This window comes from Heterodontus francisci, chromosome 36, assembly GCF_036365525.1.
Source record: "Heterodontus francisci isolate sHetFra1 chromosome 36, sHetFra1.hap1, whole genome shotgun sequence".
Lineage (NCBI taxonomy): Eukaryota > Metazoa > Chordata > Chondrichthyes > Heterodontiformes > Heterodontidae > Heterodontus > Heterodontus francisci.
The window spans coordinates 15,010,525-15,033,603 of NC_090406.1; the positions used below are offsets into that span (position 1 = coordinate 15,010,525).

The 23,079-nt window shown below is 42.2% G+C and overlaps 2 protein-coding genes across 11 annotated transcripts in view; one reads left to right on the top strand and one right to left on the bottom strand.

The window, feature by feature from the left end:
* The window catches only part of LOC137351605 (transducin-like enhancer protein 4), a 194,012-nt gene extending 187,154 nt beyond the window's left edge, over positions 1 to 6,858 (top strand). For all 9 annotated transcript variants that reach the window (XM_068016204.1, XM_068016196.1, XM_068016202.1 and 6 more), the window contains 2 exons: positions 3,290 to 3,366; positions 5,353 to 6,858. In XM_068016204.1, coding sequence (XP_067872305.1) covers positions 3,290 to 3,366; positions 5,353 to 5,460 — 185 coding nt within the window. In that variant the 3' untranslated portion in view covers positions 5,461 to 6,858. The remainder of the gene's footprint in view (positions 1 to 3,289; positions 3,367 to 5,352) is intronic.
* Positions 6,859 to 10,431: 3,573 nt separating this feature from the next.
* LOC137351606 (transducin-like enhancer protein 1) overlaps positions 10,432 to 23,079 on the bottom strand; it is a 186,189-nt gene continuing 173,541 nt past the window's right edge. For both annotated transcript variants that reach the window (XM_068016207.1, XM_068016206.1), the window contains 2 exons: positions 14,817 to 14,893; positions 10,432 to 13,648 (listed from right to left, as the gene is read on the bottom strand). In XM_068016207.1, the coding sequence (XP_067872308.1) occupies positions 13,541 to 13,648; positions 14,817 to 14,893 (185 nt within the window). In that variant the 3' untranslated portion in view covers positions 10,432 to 13,540. The remainder of the gene's footprint in view (positions 13,649 to 14,816; positions 14,894 to 23,079) is intronic.

Genomic DNA, 23,079 nt, shown 5'->3' on the forward strand with positions numbered 1-23,079 from the left:
GAAGGAATGGATGGATAAGCTGTTAAATTGACTATCGATCAAGCGGACTGCTTTCGTCCTGCAAGTTGTTGAACCTCTTGAGTGTTGTTGCAGCTGCATCTATCCAGGCAGCTTCCTATATCATATTCAAAAGCTTCACCCTTCCATATTTGCATTTGCATAAGATATAAACAAAGAACAAAGAACAGTACAGCACAGGAACAGGCCATTCGGCCCTCCAAGCCTGCGCCGATCTTGATGCCTGCCTAAACTAACACCTTCTGCCCATATCCCTCTATTCCCTACCTATTCATATATTTGTCAAGATGTCTCTTAAACGTCGCTATCGTATCTGCTTCCACCACATCACCTGGCAGCAAGTTCCAGGCACTCACCACCCTCTGTGTAAAAAAACTTGCCTCGCACATCCCCTCTAAACTTTGCCCCTCGCACCTTAAACCTATGTCCCCTAGTAACTGATTCTTCCACCCTGGGAAAAAGCTTCTGACTATCCACTCTGTCCATGCCGCTCATAACTTTGTAAACCTCTATCATGTCGCCCCTCCACCTCCGCCGTTCCAGTGAAAATAATCCGAGTTGATCCATCCTCTCCTCATAGCTAATGCCCTCCAGACCAGGCAACATCCTGGTAAACCTCCTCCAGACCAGGCAACACCCTTGTAAACCTCCTCTGTACCCTCTCCAAAGCCTCCACGTCCTTCTGGTAGTCTGGCGACCAGAATTGCACGCAATATTCTAAGTGTGGCCTAACTAAGGTTCTTGTACAGCTGCAACATGACTTGCCAATTTCTATACTCTATGCCCCGACCGATGAAGGCAAGCATGCCGTATGCCTTCTTGACTACCTTATCCACCTGCGTTGCCACTTTCAGTGACCTGTGGACCTGTACACCCAGATCTCTCTGCCTGTCAATACTCCTAAGGGTTCTGCCATTTACTGTATACTTCCCACCTGCATTAGACCTTCCAAAATGCATTACCTCACATTTGTCCGGATTAAACTCCATCTGCCATTTCTCCGCCCAAGTCTCCAACCGATCTATATCCTGCTGTATCCTCTGACAATCCTCATCATTATCCGCAACTCCACCAACCTTTGTGTCGTCCGCAAACTTACTAATCAGACCAGCAAGTTATATCTTCCTTTTAGTCAAAAGCCATAAACATGACTTGAAAGCACATGTTGATGTATAATTACTGCAGATACCACAGAAACATCAACTGGAAAGCTCTGTAAAAGCTAAAATCTGTGTGAGCTGTTTGAAGTGAAGTTTGACGCTCCTTTATAATGGAAGGTGGAGCTTCTCCAGTGGAACCTGTTCCATACTGATGCAGTTGCTAAATCTGAGGGAGGCTCAACACTGTGTACCTTGCACTGGAACTAAATCTGTCCAAACTTAACATTGGTGTGGATAACTCCAGTTTAAGAGCTGATAGCAGTGCTAGTGCAGTGGGTCACTTGACCTCCTCCTGTGCTGTAATGTTCTATGATCCTGACCAAAATTCCAATCAACAACACCACAAGTAGTTTAGCTGATAATTCATCTCATTGCTGTTTGTGGGATCATACTATGTCCAAACTGTCTACCTTGTTCTCCTACGTAACATCAATCCGTGCGATCTAAAGCATGTGAATGAAGCACTCTGGATGTATCTGAAAGAGGGGACCAGCAGGTTATATCTTCCTTTTAGTCAAAAGCCATAAGCATGACTTGAAAGCACATGTTTATGTAAAATTACTGCAGATACCACAGAGTTACATTTGCCATTTTAAATCGGAGCTTCCTTGATGGTAGTGAAGTGAATGAGAGATCTTTCAAGCCAGCAACTTCAAAAATACATTTATGGTCAGTAAAAGGCCTGGGGGTTTGCTCAAGCGGTGATAGATTTGGGCTTTGAGTGACTGTAGTGTGTTTACTGTGACACACTCAGTTTGATGCACAGTAAGACTTTCAATGACTGCAGTGTGTTCAAACTGAGGATTTCACTTGTAATGTGTGCAAACTAGCACACGCTGAGTAAGGCTCTAAATGACTCTATAGTGCGTTCAGTGATACACATTGATGGTTCGATTCACTCTGGCAGTGTGTTCAAACTGTGACAGACACTTGAGGTTTGCATGACTCTGTAAATTGTTGCCACTTCACTGCCATGGTTTACGGTGTTTTCCGAGCCTGATTGTTTTCCAGCCATTCTTTATTCTCTGTGTTTTGGATGAGTGGACACTTCGAAGCACTGAGACCATTTTAAGCATCTTTACAGACAGTTAAAATCCCTCATCCTGGCACACTGCCAATGTGAAAGCTCACTCCTTTGGCCACAGGAGATTTGTTAGTAGGTTCGGGAGATTTTTCCTCCTCCTCTCACTCAATTAGATGACTTTAGCAGTCAATTTTAATGAAGCGTTTGCTCCAGATTTTCAGGAAAATGGCTCCCTCATGTACATTCCACACAGGGCCCCCGCTACTCTTTTCAAACTTCCAGTTTCTTTAAATCCTAATGCAGCCCTGAGTGCGTTTCCAAGGAAGTATAATTGCAGACTTGATCCATTCTCAGCAGTGGTCTCCAGAGGACACCAGCTTGCTGTCTTGAAATTGCTGCTCTTACAGCTTACCACTCCACAGGCAACAGAAATCTTGGGCCTACCGCAGGCTTTGGGCAGACACCATAGTAAAATAGAAAGATATGGTGCCTTTGATATGGTATTTGATAGTTGCATTGATATTTCGCAACCTCAGGATGTCCCAAAGCACTTTACAGCTGATGAAGTACGTTTGAAGTGTAATCACTGTTGTAATGTAGGAAACACAGCAACCAATTTGCACACTGCATACTCCACCAAACAGCAATGTGATGGTAATGACCAGGTAATCTGTTCTTTTCGTGGTGTTGGTTGAGTGATGAATATTGGCCATGACACCAGGGAGCACTCCCCTGCTCTACTTTGAAACAGTGCCAGGGGATCTTTTATGTTCACCTCAGAGGGCAGGCACTGCCTCGGTTAAAACGTCTCATCCAAAAGATAGCACCTCCAACAGTGCAGCACTCGCCTGGTACTGCATTAGAAATGTCAGCCTAGATTTTGTGCCCACAGCCTTCAGGTGTAGAGGTGGGGGTGCTACCAGTGAGCTATGGCTGATAGATAGAGCTGGGTATAGGGTCTCAGGAATGCAGTGTTACCAGCTTATTACTTCAGTGATTAAACCATTAGTTTTAGTTGTAAAGAAACACATTACAAAAGATATTAAAACAAATCACAGTATGTTATTAGTTTGATTTTATTTTTCAGGCAAATGGTTTGTAAGCACTGGGAAGGACAATCTCCTGAATGCATGGAGGACTCCATATGGAGCCAGTATATTTCAGGTACTGACTGATTATTTGTAACTCATAGATATTGAGGGACACAGTTCCAAACAGGCTCTTGATTGAGGGATGCCTCAGGGATGCTGTTCATGTGATTTTCCACATGGCCAACTCTTGATTGCAATCATGCTAGCTTCCAGTGTTTCCAACTGGTCCTTTCAGTTGAAGGTGGGCGAGCCCGATCTCTATCTGCCCTACTGTTCTCCTCTTACTGGCAGCAGCAAGGGAACAGAACTGAGGCTCAGATCCATTAACATGCTCCACAGTCAAATAAGTCATGAACGCAGGCCCAGAAATAAATGGAGCAGTAAGTCTACTAAGCATATTGAATAATGGGGAAATAGACCTCCAAAACTGTTCAAAACAGCTAATTTGAGAATTGAAACAGCACACTTTCTACAGCACTTACCCTTCACTACTACATTCTTGTCATGTTCCTATAGAACAAAATACAAATTACTAATTTGTTGCCTAATTGATACTCTTATTTATTAGACTTGTATAACATATGGCCAGTGACAAAATCTGCCACAAGTGGACTATACATACAGAGAACGAAAAGTGGCTTCAGTAGCCCTGATCGGCAAAGAGAATTAGCCACAGTTCCTAGTCCCAATTGCTATCCAGGACTCCCTGCCACCAATGTTTACATAGCTATTGAATACTTTCTTGTGTAAAGTACCAGAGGTGAGGGCACTGCTCCTACTGGAATTGGTACTTTCAGAAGGCAAGAAAGGCCTTCGATAAGGTGCCCCATAATAGACTAATGAATAAAATCAGAGAACGCTGAGTCAGGGGTCAAGTGGCAGAATGGATTGCTAGCTGGCTTCAAGACAGAAAGCAGAGAGTGGGAGTAAAGGGTAACTATTCAGAGTGGTAGAAGGTGGGAAGTGATGTTCCACGAGGATCTGTGCTGGGACCACTGCTGTTCACAATTTACATTAATGATTTGGACTTTGGAATCAAAAACACAATTTCTAAATTTGCAGATGACACCAAATTGGGGGAAGATAGTCAATACTGAGGAGGAATTGCAGAATGGGCAAATAATTGGCAAATGAAGTTCAACACGGATAAATGTGTGGTAGTACATTTTGGTAGGGAGTATAGGGAGGTCACTTCTTACTAGGAAGGTGCGATTTTAGGTGGGGTAGAGGAACAAAGGGATCTTGGAGTAAAATACACCAATCACAGAAGGTTGTGCCACAGGTTAGCAAGGCCATAAAAAAAGCAAACCAAGCACTAGGCTTTATTTCTAGAGGGATAGAATTGACAAGTAGGGAAGTTATGCTAAACCTGTATCGAACCTTGGTTAAACCACACTTGAGTACAGCGTGCAGTTCTGATCACCATATTGTAAAAAGGATATAGAGGCACTGGAGAGGGAGCAGAAAAGATTTGCCAGGATGATACTAGAAATGCGAGGGTATGCATATCAGGAAAGCATTGACGGACTGGGTCTCTTTTCTCTTGAAAAAAGATGGTTGAGAAGTGACCTAATAGATGTTTTAAAATTATGAAAGGTTTTGATGAGTGGATACAGAGAGAATGTTTCCACTTGTGGGGAAGAGCATAACTAGAGGCCATCATTATAAAACAGTCACCAAGAAATCCAATAGGGAATTTAGAAGAAATTTCTGTACCCAGAGAGTGGTGAGAATATGGAACTCTCTACCACAGGGAGTGGTTGAAGCGAATAGTGTAGATGCATTTAAGGGGGAACTAGACCAGCATTTGAGGGAGAAGGGAATAAAGGGTTATATAATGATAGATTTAGATGAGGAAAGATGGGAGGAGGCTCGAATGGAGCTTAAATGCTGGCATGGACTGGTTGGACCGAATGGCCTATTTCTGTGCCAGATATCCAATGTATGTAGTTGGCGGTGCGGGAACTCAAAAGGTAGAAATGTGGTTTATATATGTTCAAGGACAACAATGTTTTTCACAATTGAGTTACTGAGACTATTTGATTTTTTCTTTGTCAAGTCAAAGGAATCATCCTCTGTGCTGAGCTGCGACATTTCAGTGGATGACAAGTACATTGTTACTGGCTCAGGAGACAAGAAGGCTACAGTCTATGAAGTGATTTACTGAGCAGCAAACCCTCAGCCAGCAAGAAATCTAAAGGGACACCAGGCTGTTAATGGACATTGGAATTAACTAGGGACAAGTTAAGGACAACAACAGCTACTGCCAAAGCAGACTACAATTGTACTGTTCAAAGCTGCAATATACTATAGAGCGAAACCTTCAGATACATTTAGGCAAAAAAAAAACACAGGTGGGGCGTTTGTCTTGTTTATACAACATCAGTGAGTTGTAATTGTGAAAAATGTACATATTTTTGAAAAAAATGGTTTTTCGTTGGCTAGTGTAGTCACAAACTGATCATTCATGGATGAAGTCCTTTCTTTTATACTGTCTTTACCTTCAGGAAGCAGGATTCCTGCTGACAGCCTTGTACTTAATATTGATTGACCACATCTACCACTGTATAGGGCACAAATGCACTGTGTAGAACTACTTTGTGATTTAAGCAACAGTCTCTATGTGAAGTGTTGAATGTTATTGTCAGAGTAGCATCTTTAATTCTAGCATTGGTTTCTTTTTCTGTCTCATTAAAATAGTGCCACACACCTGTGCAGGGCACTGCTCTACAAGGCATTACCAAAGGGATAAAAGTTGCTATTTAACTCCTAACTCGTACTGTGATCACTTTTCATCTCGTCGCCACCCAGTCACCATTCATGATGATGTCTTACCTGGATTGCAGTGGGATAAGTGTTGTCAGAAAGGCTGCTCTATGGTTATACTATTATGTTGTACTTTACAACCTCAACCAACAGGAGGCAACCTTTGATGTAACTGTCTCAGTTCTCTCCCACTCCACTGCTCGTGAGGATATCCTAGATGCCAGTGTGACCAAGAATCACCTAAATCCTTTGACACCCAATGGCATCAAATTCAAATGTCATTCACCATTGCTACCTGCCCATATTTAATTAAGAGTGAGATTGGAGTCCTTTCTCCCCCCCCGCAACCGCCTCACTTGTGGAACATTTGAATTCTGTCTGCGTCAATAGGTCATTTCCTGGAGAATGACTATGTAGCAGCATGCTTTGCATGAACAGATACTATGTGCTGTTCCAAGAGAATTGGGATCAATGCATCATCACAGCAAGAGACCCTTTGGAACACATGAACTGAGTACGCGCCTTTGTGGAGCCAGGGGAGGAAGACCAGTGATGCAGTGCCCTTCCTCGTGTGTGACTCAAAGAAGTAGGTTAAGGAAAGCTGAACAGAGGGACTGAGCGTGCGATGTACTATATTATATTGCAGCTTCAAAAAAAAAAGAATTTTTGCACATATACGTGCATTTCAAGAACAAGCTTCTCTTTTGTACAGGTCTATGTAAGTGAGTGACTGTAGAAACCTGCTGTATAGTAAGTAAAAACAAAAAAAAACATTAAACATGCACCGCTCTGCCCATCACTGTACCTGTCTGTTGAGTGTTCCATGACTGAACAGGAAAAGCTAGAACTATATTAGGTTTAAAAGTAAAACATTTCATTTATAATAGTGATTCAAACAAATTTGATAGTAATGCTTCGGTTAAAAGTTGAGACAAAACAATTGGTCAGTGCTAGCTGGGTCAGTTTGTGAAATGGACATTCCAATATAGTTGTCACAATGGAAATCTATCCTCGCATAATGGACTTGGCTTGTTTACAGAGACATAAGTTTGTGGCCAGTTGAGTGTGATTCTCCCAAAACTCATCCAATTAATTAGGTATCAGTTTTTAAAAATTATTTTGTAGGTGTGGCTGACAAGGCCAGCATTTGTTGCCCATCCCTAATTGCCCTCGAGGTGGTGATGGGAAGGGATTTGCAGGATTTTGATCCAGCGACAGTGAAGGAATGGCAATATAATTCTGGATCAGGAAGGTGTGTGGCTTTGAGGGGAACTTGCAGGTGGTGGTGTTCTTATGAGTCCGCTGCCCTTGTTCTTCTAGGTGGTAGAATGTTTGGAAGGTGCTGTTGAAGAAGCCATGGTAAGTTGCTGCAGTGCATCTTGTATATGGTACACACTGCTGCCACTGTGCATCGGTGGTGGAGGGAGTGAATGTTTAAGTTGGTGGATGGGGTGCCGATCAAGTGGGCTGCTTTCTCCTGGATGGTGTCAGACTTCTTGCATGTTGTTGGAACCACCCTCATCCAGGCAAGTGGTGAGTATTCCATCAGACTCCTTGCCTTGTACCTTGTAGATGATGGACAGACTTTTGGGAGGCAGGAAGTGAGTTATTCACCGCAGAACTCCCAGTCTCTGAGATGCTCTTGTAGCTACAGTATTTATATGGCTGAACCAGTTAAGTTTCTGGTTAATGTTAACCCCCATGATGTTATAGGCAGGGGATAGCAATGGTAATGCCATTGAAGAGCAAGGAGAGTTGGTGAGATTCTCACTCGTTGAAAATGGTCATTGCCTGGGACTTGTGTGGCACAAATGTTACTTGCCACTTATCAGCCCAAGCTGTTGTCCAGGTCTTGCTGCATACAAACACGGACTGCTTCAGTATCTGAGGAATTGCAAATAGTACTGATTATGCAATCATCAAGCGAACATCCCCACAGTTGCCCTTATGATGAAGGAAAGGTCAATGATGAAGCAGCTGCAGATGGTTGGGCCTAGAACACGACCCCGCGGAACTCCTGGAGCAATGTCCTGGGGCTGAAATGATTGGCTTCCACCAACCACAATCATCTCCCTTCATGCTGGGTGTGACTCTAACCTATGGAGAGTTTTCCCCCCTGCAATTTCCATTGACTTCAGTTTAGCCAGAACTCCTGCGAACACACTCGATCAAATGCTGCCTTGATGTCAAGGGCAGTCACTATCATCTCCCCTATTGAGTTCAGCAGTTTTGTTCATGTTTGGATCAAAGCCCAAAACATGTGCCTTGCATGTGCCTATCCAAACCAAAGGCAATTACCTATCAAAATTGGGAAAATGTCTTGGGAAGAAAAGAATTTGGCAAAAGGCATAGCTGCCATCATGGGCACTAACTTGGGAGAAGTTGGAGAAACTAGTTGCAGTGGGAGGGATAGGCCATCTCTTTCTGATTGGAGCCAGTACTGGATCCCAGTGTTGGCAGGGGAGGGGTGGGAGGGTAGAAGCTTCAACTCTTTCCCCAAAAAGCCAGTGTAAGGTGAAGTTGGGGGACAGTTTACTATTTGAACTGAGATTGGAAGAGGGAAGGCCATTTGACAACAGGAGTGCTTTTCAACGGAGACAGGGGAGTTGGGACACAGAAATGACTGTGCACTTTCAGGAAGCGATGGACCTGTTGAAAACTCATATCACCTTTCTACAACAAATCTGTTTCACAATTAATTATACAGGTTTAAAGCTGGTACACTTTTGTTCATTTTAATGTCAAAATACTGTATCTTAGGCTTGTGACCCATTGGAATTCTCTATCCCAGAGAGTTGTGGATGTTCAGTCATTGAACATATTCAAGTCAGAGATTTTACGATAGTAAAGGAACCAAGGGCGACGTGGATAGCACGGGAAGGTGGAGTTGAGGTAAATCAGCCATGATCTTGCCAAATAGCAAAGCAGTCTTGAAGGGACGAACTTCTATTTTCTTTATGTATTTATGTCTTACTGGCCAGGAAAGTCTGCTTCTGGACACCCTCCCTTCAACCAACAGAAATACACCACCAGTCAGCAAACACAATAATGCAACCCATATTTGAAAGGAATGTGCACAATGTTATATTAAATGGCTATAGCCCTGATTAAAATGTATCTATGGCTATTTAGATTTGGTTCAACTCACCTATTTAAAAGTGTTAATTTAAAAAGAAACTCAAAACTAATTTTTTTCAATAATAGATTACTGCTACAATAGGACAGAGAAAAAAAGCAAACAATCATTTCCAAATTGGAAGACAGTGCAAGTTTGTATAAAAATCAGAGATAAAAAAATGCAATGCCTATGCTCAATGTAGAGTCTAAATACTAGAAAATGCACAAAATGGTCTCAAAAATCATTTGTTTTCAGGGAGGGGCCCCATTACTATTACCATCACCACCCACCAACAATACATTTGGGTTTTCACTTCAGACTTTCATGTGCTTATGCAGCAAGAACTTACATTTAAGATAGCGACTTTCATACCTCAGAGTGTTTCAGTTAATGAACTACTTTTTCTGTTATGTTGGTAAACAACCACATGAACATAAGAAATAGCAGGAGTAGGTCAAATGGCCCCTTAAGCCTGCTCCACAATTCAATAAGATCGTAGCTACATCATTTACCTCAACTCCACTTTCCCACCCAATTCCCATATTTCTTGATTCCCTTAATGTCCAAAATTCTACTAATCTTAGTCTTGAATATACTCAATGACGACAAAGATTCACAACCTTATGAGGAAATGTACTCCTCATCTGTCCTAAATGGCTGACCCCTTGTGTGCCAAGACTATGACCCCCTAGTTCTAGACAGGGAAACGAGCCTGTCAGCATCTAACATGGCAGCCAGTTTGCACATCGCAAAGGTCACAAACAGCAAGAGAACAGGTCAATCTAGTCTGATGGTGCTGCTCAAGGAATAAACTGAACTTCTTCACTCTTCTTCACAAAGTGCCATGGGGTCTTTGATGGTCACCCAAAAGACAGCATCGATAACAATGCAGCATGCCCTCAGTACTGGTGTACCAGACTTCATTTTGTGCTCAAGTCTTGCAGTGTAGCTTGAACTCAATCTGCAGGCTCAGAGGGAAAAGTATGATCAATGAACCAAGCCAACACGGTTTTCCCTCCAATACAATTAAAGGAATACTGGGTATACTTGCAGCTTAGGTTACCCTGTGACTACATGCTTTCACGTCATAGATTTATAACTAGCCCCAGTTGAGTGATCGGAGCCATCAGCTGTTTTGAAAGTTGGTTAGCATTTGTTAGTCTTCTAATTACGCTCATATATTTCTATGTCACTCGCTGCAACAGACAAGAAATTCACAAGTCTCATTAAAGAGACATAATAAAAACACAGGCATCACATACAAAATAGTTTATTGGGAATTTAAAGGAATAAACTACAAATTCATCCCAAACTGGGATGCGAAAGCATGAAACATGGAAGGGTTTTGGACATTACAATCCACCACATTGGGCAACCAAAAAAAAAGTGTGTCACAGAAGAATATAGCAATTTCTTTCCTCCATGAGAAAGGCTTGAGGCACAGTTATCAAAGAGAATATACAAGTGGATAATTAGGGCACACAATGTATAGTCATTCATTTTAACTGTGGAGGCAAAAAAATGTATACAACCTTCTTGCATTGCAGACATCCATAATATTAAGAGGAACTGACTCAATCGAGGTACTGACCAGCTGCCCATGGACCTGAACTGGCCAGAGCTCATGCTGACACCAGAAGGCTCTTTGCTGGCAATTTTACACGAGAATGGTCTTCACAGTAACTTTGATGCTCCATTCCATTGCTATAGTGTATATGCCATTCCCAGTACTTGAACCAGAAACTTCAGAACTGGCCAAAATGGGAAGGCCACAAAGGGCGAGAAATCAAGAGGGGGAAAAAAAAAAGGTACATCATATTCATAAATATATATAATGAGTGGAACAGAAAATACAGAGGTATGGAAGTGAACTATAGAAGTATGACAGCAGCACAGTTTGAAGACCCTGGATGAACAAACCAAACAGATCACTTATTTGGTTTATGCTCCACTACATATGCTATTCAATAGTTTTTCCCAACTTTCTTATGATTTTCACATCCTAAGACCCACAACACCCAAAATAACCACCTCTCAGGGAATAGCTGCACTCTTGACTATTTTCCCCAAAATGGAAAAAAAAAAATCAACGCTAACTATGCATGTTTCTATAAGTTGCAAAATGTCACCAACCTATAGGCCATTTATTTTGGTCCTTCTGGGAAATGTAAAGTGTTTTTGGAAACTTCATGTAACAAAGTTGGGCAAGTGTTGATAGGAACATCAAGAGCCCCTTTGAACCCTCTACCATCACGAGAAAGCACCTGTGTAACAGGTTGCAACATTCCATCAGTAAGATCACGTACAGCAATTTATCTTCAAAAGCCAATGAAAACAGGGTTGGTAAGTGCACTTCCAGGCTACAAGTGAGCTATGCAGACCAGGAAGGACCTAGTTTAAACACTGGCCTGTGCTGAATTAGTTGATTAGTTAGGCGTAGCACTTCAATTGACCTCAGGAATAATTTTGAGTGGATGTGGGGTGCAGGTTGGGGGGTGGGGGAAGTATTGGGGGAAATAAAAGGTGGGAAAATTAGACCTTGGTTCTCACTCTTGATCACCAGTGACTTCTGCTAAAAAGTGCGCTTAGCTGTCAGGCAAAGACAGGATCTTGCACGAAGGTAGTGTCCTCCCAGGTCAGGTAGTCTATGGGTCACACTGTTCCGGCGTACACAAAATAATGGTGGCTTGGGCAAAATACTGGAAAGTAACCAGGACAAATGGAACTGTATATCAGCAAGGGATCAGCATTTTGAGGAATGATGAGTTGTGGGGTTACTGGGGAGGGGAATCTCTTTTAATGTGGGTTGGACACAAAAGGAAGTGAAGACAAAACATGTTAAATGATAGATATCACACCAATCGCTCCCCAACAAACAGAGTGTCTGAACCAGAGCCATTAGGCTACATTGCAAATTAGAAATGAAAAGCAGCCATCCTATTGCCTGGATGCTTCTCCTACAATAGACCGGCCATCTCATTGTAATAGTTGTCCACTTGCTTTGAAAGAAAAACTTGTCCAAAAATAAAGAAATCCAAAAGCCTTAAAAAAAAGACATTACAATTCATTTCCAAATTTGAGCTGTGTTGGCAACAGCATCATACAGTTTTCCATTAAATTAACAAAACTATGCAATGGCTACAGCCCTAGTTTCAGAAAACACAAATGAAATAAACGTTCAGCTTCTAAACCCAACTGGACAAGGATCACAAAGGCTTGTGATCCTTCAGTTCAAATAACCCGGATTACTTTTAGTTGTGCTGTGGACTATAGCCATCCATAGTTTGTTCACTAGCTCCCAGCTGCTGGACAGCAGTTGTACCAACATGAGACATAGATATACAAACTATTTTTACTGAATGGAATAAACCGATGGCTCAACACAGATTTTTTGATTTCTAAAAACAGCCTATTTCATAACATCACATTTATGGTCTACTGCACTAAGTGCAACCCCTGTGCTCTCCTCCTGCCTCACCAGAGATTTACCTACAGCTTCCAAATCAGATTGCTCCACAGTCAATGTCCACACTGTCAGAAGATCTTTTTACACAATGTTGGAAATTATAATCCGTGGCACAGCAGAGAATTAACCATGCCAGTTGGTAGGCCAGAGCATCAAATCGGTGATGAACCTTGAACTAAGAATGGGCAAATGAAAGCTGGAGCCAAATTTTCAAAGCAGACAACTCTTATATTCACATTTGAACGGCTGTCTATGGAAAGCTTACATTTAAAAACACCAGTCCGTATTAGTGGAGGAGGGGGTGCGGGATTGGGAAGGAGAGGAGAGCGAACCAAGGTGTCCTGTTTCATGCTGTTCTACAAACGAACAGCACACCATAAAAAGATACAGATTTTTTAAATACGTTTTAAAGCTAAACTCATTGTGAAATTAGGACACAAAGTTCCGTTGCAGTAAAGACCTTCTCAGATCCAGGGGCAGCATGCTGATGAGGAGTTACCACTGTCTTAAATTGAGGTTTCTCCCCACCAAATGTTACAGATAACAAAAAGGAACAATGAAAAAACAAATGTACAAGTAACATGTTAACCTAAACATTATCAAATCTGGAGTTAGCTGGACTGTGGAATCTTGAGTAGAGTAACTCTTCCTCTTCAGGTAAGCATCCACCGCTTTGGTCTACTCATATATCCTCTTTTGTTAAAGCAAGTCAAAGTTAAATTTCAATATCCAAGTCAAGGCCACATCAGATAGTCTTCCAGCGAGGACAAAGACTCCATTAAACATGATCCTTGGGTAATAAGGTTAACTGATCCAGGTTCAAGGTCTCTTCTCAAGTTATCTGTTAAAGGCTCCCCCCCACCCCCATCCCATGCTACCCAATAAAGAATTGAATCCTCAGTAAATTACTTCATACACCGTGGCCTTCTTGTCCCCTGAGCCAGTAACAACATATTGGTCGTCAACGGAGATGTCACAGCAGAGCACAGATGATGATTCTTTGGACTGAAAGGGGATAAAAAAAAAGCACGTTATCACCAGCAATAACAGCAGCAACTTATATTTATTTAGCACCTTTAAAGGTAATAAAAATGTCCCAAAGTGCTTAGAGAGGATAAATAAACAGAGGATGCAACGAAAACTCAAAGCAGTGGTAGAGTACAAAATGTAACTTTTTATTGTAACAGAATGACAGTGCGGTTTAACCAACTGAACTCCTCTTTCATGAAGGCATCGACCCTTGACTAGGGCTATGGTTCCACAGGCACTGGGAGCCATTGCTGTACCTCGCTGAAACACCCATTTTTTCCATGTCGGAGCCAAGACAATGAGTATTGTTGGGCTATTCCATCCAAGGACAACCTCGTCTCAGCTGAAACCTGCCACTTAGCTATGTGCCTTTTCCATCAGAAACCAGTGAATCTTAGCTGAAGGAACAATCGTGCCACTGCAATTTGCCCCATCAACCTTGGATTAAGGAGGGCACAATTGTTCCTTCAGCTGAGATCAGTTAATTCAAGCTAAATGTTCTTTCAAAGAGCCAGTACATGCACGGTTGGCCAAATAGCCTCCTTCTGCACTGTAGGCTTCTATGAACTCAGGACAGATCATGGATCAAATCTGGGGTCCTCTTTTATGTATAGCTTAATGCCACTTGGAGCAGCGCATGTCCCACTCAGGAGTCGCAAACTAATTGTAAGCTACAATTTAAGGAAAGTTTTAGGTTACACTTTACCCACCTCCCATTATTATCTATAACTGCTATCGTGGAAGGTCCATATTTCTTGGTACCTGTATGTGGCTATTTTTTGTTGCAAGCCATTCAACCAATGGAGAGCCATGCCTCTAAGCCCCTCAATCGCCATCCACCACTTTCAAAAGAGGGTCATTGGATAGCTAATGAAGCATCAATTTTGCTAAGGACACACAAGCTGATTGTAGCATCCACCCACCACCCTGATTGAGATTAGCCAGCTGAGAACAGAAAGGGGATTGAGCCTCAAAACTCCTTGGCTTATTTGGCTGGCTCAAGTGGGTAAATGCATCATTGCATGAGCCCAAGTTACACATTAAACACTGTCAACCAGGATGCATAGTATCTAAAATGATCAGGCACAATATGCCTGCCCGACACCCACTCCCAGTTAAAATTCCCCTCGTGGTCACTTCCTACCTGGAATATACTTGCTCCATATGGTACTCTCCATGCATTTAGAAGGTTGTCTTTTCCAGTGCTTACAAACCATTTACCTGAAATAGAGACAAAGTCAGCACACAAATGGTTTAGCTTTGAACAGTAATTGAAATGGGCTGCAGCCATTTTCATTGAGAGCCTCAACATCAGAAACCCCTTTGTGAGTCACAGATAGAACAACTCAGTATTTCCGTCCTCCCTAGTTCATTGATTTTAAACAGCATGAAGGAGTTGACATCAGCAAAAATGGTCTTTAACCCAGGCTATTTCAACACTGCATGTGTTCATTCACCTCCCTTGCAATCTCAAGCCAAGTTATTTTCTCAAGGAATCAACAGTCTTCAGTTTACATCTAACTGCTTGATGGAAAAATATATAAGTGATGTTAAACGGATTCATAAAAAAAAAAGGTCCTCATGTTTTTATTTCATCCCCACAACCCCACATATTGGTCATTTCTAGGGATCCCTATCTCCATTGTTATACCAAGGGAGAGACAGCAATATCATTTACTCTCATGCTATGCAAATAACACCCAAGTAATATGGAAAAGCCCAATATGACTTATTTACCTTCCCTCTAGTGGAGCAAAAAAAAGTGAAAATACAAAACATCAGCTTAACATATAAAAGCATCTCCAGTCTATCCAACGGGACCATCCTGATCAAGAGTCTCAAGTGCAGTTAAATAACTAAGCTGAATCAAGCAATTGTTCAGAATGCAATATAAAATTAGTTGATATCTTCTAGAATTGCATATAGTAGACTGATCATTTTAAGAAAAAGGTATCTTGAGGATTATTAGAAGCTCAGTTTGGGGCAGTCACATAATGTTAGTAACTGACCCATTATAATTAGTCACTTAATGTTATGTTCTCAGCATCATTTACTGGTGCAGTACCTATGGAATCTAGAGGCCACTAAACTGCTTTTAATATATAGTACAGCCAACCACATTACATAGGCACCAAACCTTTTTTTTTTCCTAAATTGTGTTTCAAGAATAGTTTCCGCAGGCTCACTCAAACCTCTATGTGCAAGAACAAACCTTATTGAGTTTTTCGAGAAGGTGACCAAACAGGTGGATGAGGGTAAAGCCGTGGATGTGGTGTATATGGATTTCAGTAAGGCGTTTGATAAGGTTCCCCACGGTAGGCTATTGCAGAAAATACGGAAGTATGGGGTTGAAGGTGATTTAGAGCTTTGGATCAGAAATTGGCTAGCTGAAAGAAGACAGAGGGTGGTGGTTGATGGCAAATGTTCATCCTGGAGTTTAGTTACTAGTGGTGTACCGCAAGGTTCTGTTTTGGGGCCACTGCTGTTTGTCATTTTTATAAACGACCTGGATGAGGGTGTAGAAGGGTGGGTTAGTAAATTTGCGGATGACACGAAGGTCGGTGGAGTTGTGGATAATGTCGAAGGGTGTTGTAGGGTACAGAGGGGCATAGATAGGCTGCAGAGCTGGGCTGAGAGATGGCAAATGGAGTTTAATGCGGAGAAGTGTGAGGTGATTCACTTTGGAAGGAGTAACAGCAATGCAGAGTACTGGGCTAATGGGAAGATTCTTGGTAGTGTAGATGAGCAGAGAGATCTTGGTATCCAGGTACATAAATCCCTGAAAGTTGCTATCCAGGTTAATAGGGCTGTTAAGAAGGCATATGGTGTGTTAGCCTTTATTAGTAGGGGGATCGAGTTTCAGAGCCACGGGGTCATGATGCAGCTGTACAAAACTCTGGTGAGGCCGCACCTGGAGTATTGCGTGCAGTTCTGGTCACCGCATTATAGGAAGGATGTCGAAGCTTTGGAAAGGGTGCAGAGGAGATTTACTAGGATGTTGCCTGGTATGGAAGGAAGGTCTTACGAGGAAAGGCTGAGGGACTTGGGGTTGTTTTCGTTAGAGAGAAGGAGGAGGAGAGGTGACTTAATAGAGACATACAAGATAATCAGAGGGTTAGATAGGGTGGATAGTGAAAGTCTTTTTCCTCGGATGAGGATGGCAAACACGAGGGGACATAGCTTTAAGTTGAGGGGTGATAGATATAGGACAGATGTCAGAGGTAGTTTCTTTACACAGAGAGTAGTAGGGGCGTGGAACGCCCTGCCTGCAACAGTAGTAGACTCGCCAACTTTAAGGGCATTTAAGTGGTCATTGGATAGACATATGGATGTAAATGGAATAGTGTAGGTCAGATGATCGGCGCAACATCGAGGGCCGAAGGGCCTGTACTGCGCTGTAATATTCTAATTCTAATTGTACTCATCCAGGATGCTTATGGTCCCTGAGGGCTAAATTTGATTTCCAGCGCTATCTGGAAGGGACAACCTGAGAAATGGTCTCCATCCCACTCACTTCTCTCAGTCTCACTCCCAGACTAGCCAGCTGTCGACAGTTCATCACACAAGATCTAGCTCAGCAATGCTCGACTCATTCCAGGTTCAGCTACTTTCTGGAAAATGCAATAAATAAAATTGCACACAGTAAAACTCTGAAGTTCATTTGATAGCTTTGCAGATTCGGGGGAGATCGAGGATTTTGACTGATTAGGAAACCAATGACCCTGATCTGAGGTAATGCACAGCTTCTCTTCCCCATAACACAAAAGAACAGGGCGGCGCAGTGGTGAGCACCGCATTCTCACAGCTCCAGCGACCCGGGTTCAATTCTGGGTACTGCCTGTGTGGAGTGTGCAAGTTCTCCCTGTGTCTGCGTGGGTTTCCTCCGGGTGCGCCGGTTTCCTCCCACAGCCAGAAAGACTTGCAGGTTGATAGGTAAATTGGCCTTTATAAATTGCCCCTAGTATAGGTAGGTGGTAGGGGAATATAGGGACAGGTGAGGATGTGGTAGGAATATGGGATTAGTGTAGGATTAGTATAATTGGGTGGTTCATGGTCGGCACAGACTCGGTGGGCCGAAGGGCTTGTTTCAGTGCTGTATCTCTAAATCTAAATCTAAAATCTATTACAACAATGCAACATTTCCCTTTAGTTTTGTTCTTGATCTTTGGCAAGATATTTTGAGCTGCTGCTGACATCAGCAGTACTGAGGCAAAACAACCAAAGCAACACTTCTGCTTCCAGAGGCCCTTCACCACCACAAGTATCACGTGCTACATGGATAGCAACATAAATGCCAACGCGTTTGCAAAAAATACGGACGGCCATGATTTCTGGCCATGAGAAAGCTGGGCAGCTTTAAAGACATTGCTTGATGGCTTATGTGGATCTTCCACAGCCAATGGGGAAATCATCCTCTGACCATGATTGCTTGCCCACTCCCTTACCCCCCCTCTCCCTTCACCCACCATTGGCCCTTCAGACCCTAGGCGACCCCTTCCTATGGATTTCCTCACGAAAGTTCTCTGTCTATCCATCTCTCTCTCTCTTTTAAGATCCTCTTTGAAACCCATCTCTTTTGACTCGGCCTTTAATCATTCCTCTCTCCTTTTTTGACCCAGCATCTATTTCTTCCCCAGATCGCTGAAGCAACATGGAATGTTTTGTCTTCTGTAAAGATGGTATATAAATACTAGTTGTTATTGTTACACAGCAGATAGATAAAATGTTGCACACCCACGCAGGACGGCAATCTTCAAACACGTTTTCCGAGATCTCTGCGCTCCTCCAATTCTGGCCACTTGCGTGCCCCCTTTAAAATCGCTTACCATTGGTGGCTGTGTCTTTAGCTACCTAGGCCCCAAATTGTGGAATTCTCTCCCTAAACGTCTCAGTTCATCTCTACCTCGCTCTCCTCCTTTAACAGGTTCCTTAAAACTTAATTTTGGTCAAGCTTTTAGTCCCCTGTCTTTATATCTCGAAGTGGCTTGATGCCAAATTTTGTTTGATTACGTGCCTGTGAAACATCTTGGGACATTTTACTATATTAAAAATGCTATATAAATGCAGGAAGCTGTTGTTTGAACTAGGAAATGCAAGAACGATGAGGCAGCGAACAATGGTTGGATATTAAAGCTGCGTCGTCTCGAAAACTGCTTTTCTATGTAATCGAAATGCATCACTGGTGACTGTCGACTTTACCAGTGTCAATGCCTCCAACCCATCTGTCTAGACAACAGAATACAGTGCTCAAAACAAGCCATTGTTTAAAAACTCTACCACTCCCAATAGCCTCTTCCTTAAACACAATCTAAAACAAAATTAGTAGATGCACAGCAATTTCCCAACATAAAGTAGAAGTGTATTTAGTCATTTAAAAAAAAATGCATGCAGCACTTGGAAACCTTATTTCTGGAAACAAAGCTTTCAAAATGCATTGATGCCTTCTGGTCTTAAATAGGAGCAGGGCTAGACCATTCAGCCTCTGAAGCCTGCTCTGCCATTCAGTAAGCTCACGGCTGATCTTCTGCCTCAGCTACACCTTCCCACACTATCCCTGTATCCGTTGATTCCCTTACTGTCCAAAAATCTGTCAATCTCAATCTTATTACTGTAAGATTTAGATCAAATAACCGGTCTCAAAATATATTAGCGTGCAAGGTCAGTGAGGGTGGCAACCAATTTCAAATAGGCTAATCACTTAATTGAAAAATTGCTTTAAAAAAAAAGTTACAACTGGTTCAGTACTGAAGCACAGTGTCCATGGCAATAGCCTCACAGAACTGTCTAAATGTAAGTGGGGGAGGGGAAAGGTGGAGGATGGGAGGTAAACTAGAAAGTGAAGCAATTCTACAAACATAATTATAATTAATTAACCACAGAAGTGTACTATCAAATAAATTATTGGGCCATGCATAGTCTTTGGCCCTTAGCAATTTTAAAACCAGTGACCTTTTTATGTGACAATTGAAAAAGAAAATGCTTTACACAAATGGAATAATAAACTGAGCACAGTAAACATAAAATTGCCTAAAACAGAATTAACCACAAATAACTTGTGGGCACATATAAAGGTCTGGCTACGTCAAGACACTCAAGTTGCTCATTTTACATAGAAGAATCAGCTTTTGTGAAACTCAATGATCAGTAAGGTATGCCAGTTCCCTCCAGTGGCAGAAAACCAGTACTTCAAACCACATGCATACAGCTTATTAGCTCTCCTACTTACTACTTGGCTTGTACAAATTGTTTCATTTACTTTTTTAAGCAACCCTTACGACAAACTGTAGCCTATACAATTGTCGAGAAATGTGTTCGTCACTTCCCGGGCCTTGCAGGATACGAGTAGTTTATCTCGAAGTAGCAAGCTAAAGCTGCAAGCATCCATATGCTGGCATCCAGTGGTATAAATTTAGGGTCGTTGTATTTAATTTGCAAATATATGTTGTAATCCCTTTACCTCCTGAATAAAGAGTCATAGGTCTTTTCTCACAAGTTCGTTACATGCATCGTTCGCTTAAGGACAACACGCACAACACTTCTGTTCAAATTTTGTACAGTACAGTCGGGAGGAATTAGCTTGCTCCCGCTCAGACCATTCTGGTTTATAGGTGATTTGTTCTCTACTGATATTCAGCTCATACATTTGTACAATTTTGTTGTTGTATAAGGAGCAAAATTCTGACATTGCCTTAATTTGACTGCTTCAGATCCCTTTTGATTATTCCCCATTTGTATTAATGCTTTGATTTTATTTTGGAAGGACTAAGGAGGTGAGGACTGGTGTAATTTAGCAGGAATGCACCATGATTGCTTTGGGACATTACTGAGGACTGCTTTCCTTTCGCCACTTCTCAAACCACTAGTCACAACTAGTCACAATACACACTTAAGGCCAATAATGAGAACCCAAGGCTATTCAGAACTTTAGAATTGGCACTAATCCAGTACTTACCCATCCGAGTGGGTTAGCGCATGAACAAACCTGTCAGGCGACCTGCTCTTTGACCTATTGCCACCAGCCCCACAACACCCCTTATGTAATTCCAATGGCCATAAACAGAATGATTAACTAAAACAGTTAAAGATAGTATCAAACTTAAAGAAAAAGCCTATAATTGTGTAAAGATGGGAGGCAGGTCAGAAGATTGGACAGAATATAAAAAAACAGCAAAGAATGACTAAAAGATTGATAAGGAAGATAAAATTAAAGTACGAGAGAAAGCTAGCTAGAAATATAAAGACAGATAGTAAGAGTTTCTATAGATATTTAAAAAAGAAAAAAAAAAGTTAACAAAGTGAGCATTGGTCCTATAGAAAGTGAGTCTGAGGAATTAATAATGGATAATAAGGAAATGGTAGATGAACAGAACAGATATTTTGTATTGGTCTTCACTATTGAGGATACAAGTAACATCCCAGTATTAGCTGAAAGTCAGGAAATGGAAAGGAGGGAGGAACTCAAGAAAATTACAATCACCAGGGAAGTGGTACTGAACAAATTGTTGGAACTACAGGCTGACAAGTCCCCGGGTCCTGATCGACATCATCCTAGGGTGCTAAAAGAAGTGGCTAGTGAGATAGTTGATGAGTTAGTTTTAATTTTCCAAAATTCTCCAGATTCGGAGAAAGTTCCATTAGATTGGAAAATAGCAAATATAAATCCTTTATTCAAAAAGGGAGGAAGACAGAAAGCAGGAAACTACAGGCCAATTAGCTTACCATCTGTTTCAGGGAAAATGTTAGAAGCTATTATTAAAGACATTATAGCAGGGCATTTAGAAAAATTCAAGGTAATCAGGCAGAATCAAAATGGTTTTGTGAAAAGGAAATCATGTTTAACCAATTTATTGGAGTTCTTCGGGAGAGTTACATGTTTTAGATTAGAGATACAGCACTGAAACAGGCCCTTCGGCCCACCGAGTCTGTGCCGACCATCAACCACCCATTTATACTCTTTCTTTTTTCTTTTCTTTTGGGCCTCCTTATCTCGAGAGACAATGGATACGCGCCTGGAGGTGGTCAGTGGTTTGTGAAGCAGCGCCTGGAGTGGCTATAAAGGCCAATTCTGGAGTGACAGGCTCTTCCACAGGTGCTGCAGAGAAATTTGTTTGTTGGGGCTGTTGCACAGTTGGCTCTCCCCTTGCGCCTCTGTCTTTTTTCCTGCCAACTACTAAGTCTCTTCGACTCGCCACAATTTAGCCCTGTCTTTATGGCTGCCCGCCAGCTCTGGCGAATGCTGGCAACTGACTCCCACGACTTGTGATCAATGTCACACGATTTCATGTCGCGTTTGCAGACGTCTTTATAACGGAGACATGGACGGCCGGTGGGTCTGATACCAGTGGCGAGCTCGCTGTACAATGTGTCTTTGGGGATCCTGCCATCTTCCATGCGGCTCACATGGCCAAGCCATCTCAAGCGCCGCTGACCTAGTACCAATACCCATTTATACTAATCCTACACTAATCCCATATTCCTACCAAACATCCCCATCTGTCCCTATATTTCCCTACCACCTACCTATACTAGTGACAATTTATAATGGCCAATTTACCTACCAACCTGCAAGTCTTTTGGCTTGTAGGAGGAAACCGGAGCACCCGGAGAAAACCCACGCAGACACAGGGAGAACTTGCAAACTCCACACAGGCAGTGCCCAGAATCGAACCCGGGTCCCTGGAGCTGTGAGGCTGCAGTGCTAACCACTGCGCCACTGTGCTGTGGATAAAGGGGAACTGATGGACGTATTGTACTTAGATTTCCAGAAGGCATTTGATAAGGTGCCACATCAAAGATTATTGCAGCAAATAAAAGCTTACCATGTAGGGGGTAAAATATTGGCATGGATAGAAGATTGGCTAGCTAACAGGAAACAGAGAGTAGGCATAAATGGATCATTTTCTGATTGGCAAGATGTAACAAGTGGTGTGCCACATGGATCTGTGCTGGGGCCTCAAACTTTTTACAATTTATATAAATGTCTTAGATGAAGGGACCAAAGGTATGGTTGCTAAATTTGCTGATAACACAAAGATAGGTAGGAAAGTAACTTAGGTTAATAAGTTGTGAGTGGGCAATGACCTGGCAAATGGAGTATAATGTGAGAAAGTGAGAAATTGTCCACTTTGGCAGGAAGAACAAAAAAGAAGCATATTATCTAAATGGTGAGAGATCACAGAGCTCCGAGATGCAGAGGGATCTGGGTGTCCTAGTGCATGAAGCGCAAAAGGTTACTATGCAGGTACAGCACGTAATTAGGAAAACTAATAGAATGTTGTCATTTATTATTGAATACAAAAGTAGGGAGGTTTGTTTCAGCTATACAGGGCATTGGTGAGACCACATCTGGAGTACTGTACACAGTACTGGTCTCCTTAGTTAAAGGAAGGATACGTTGGAGGCAGTAC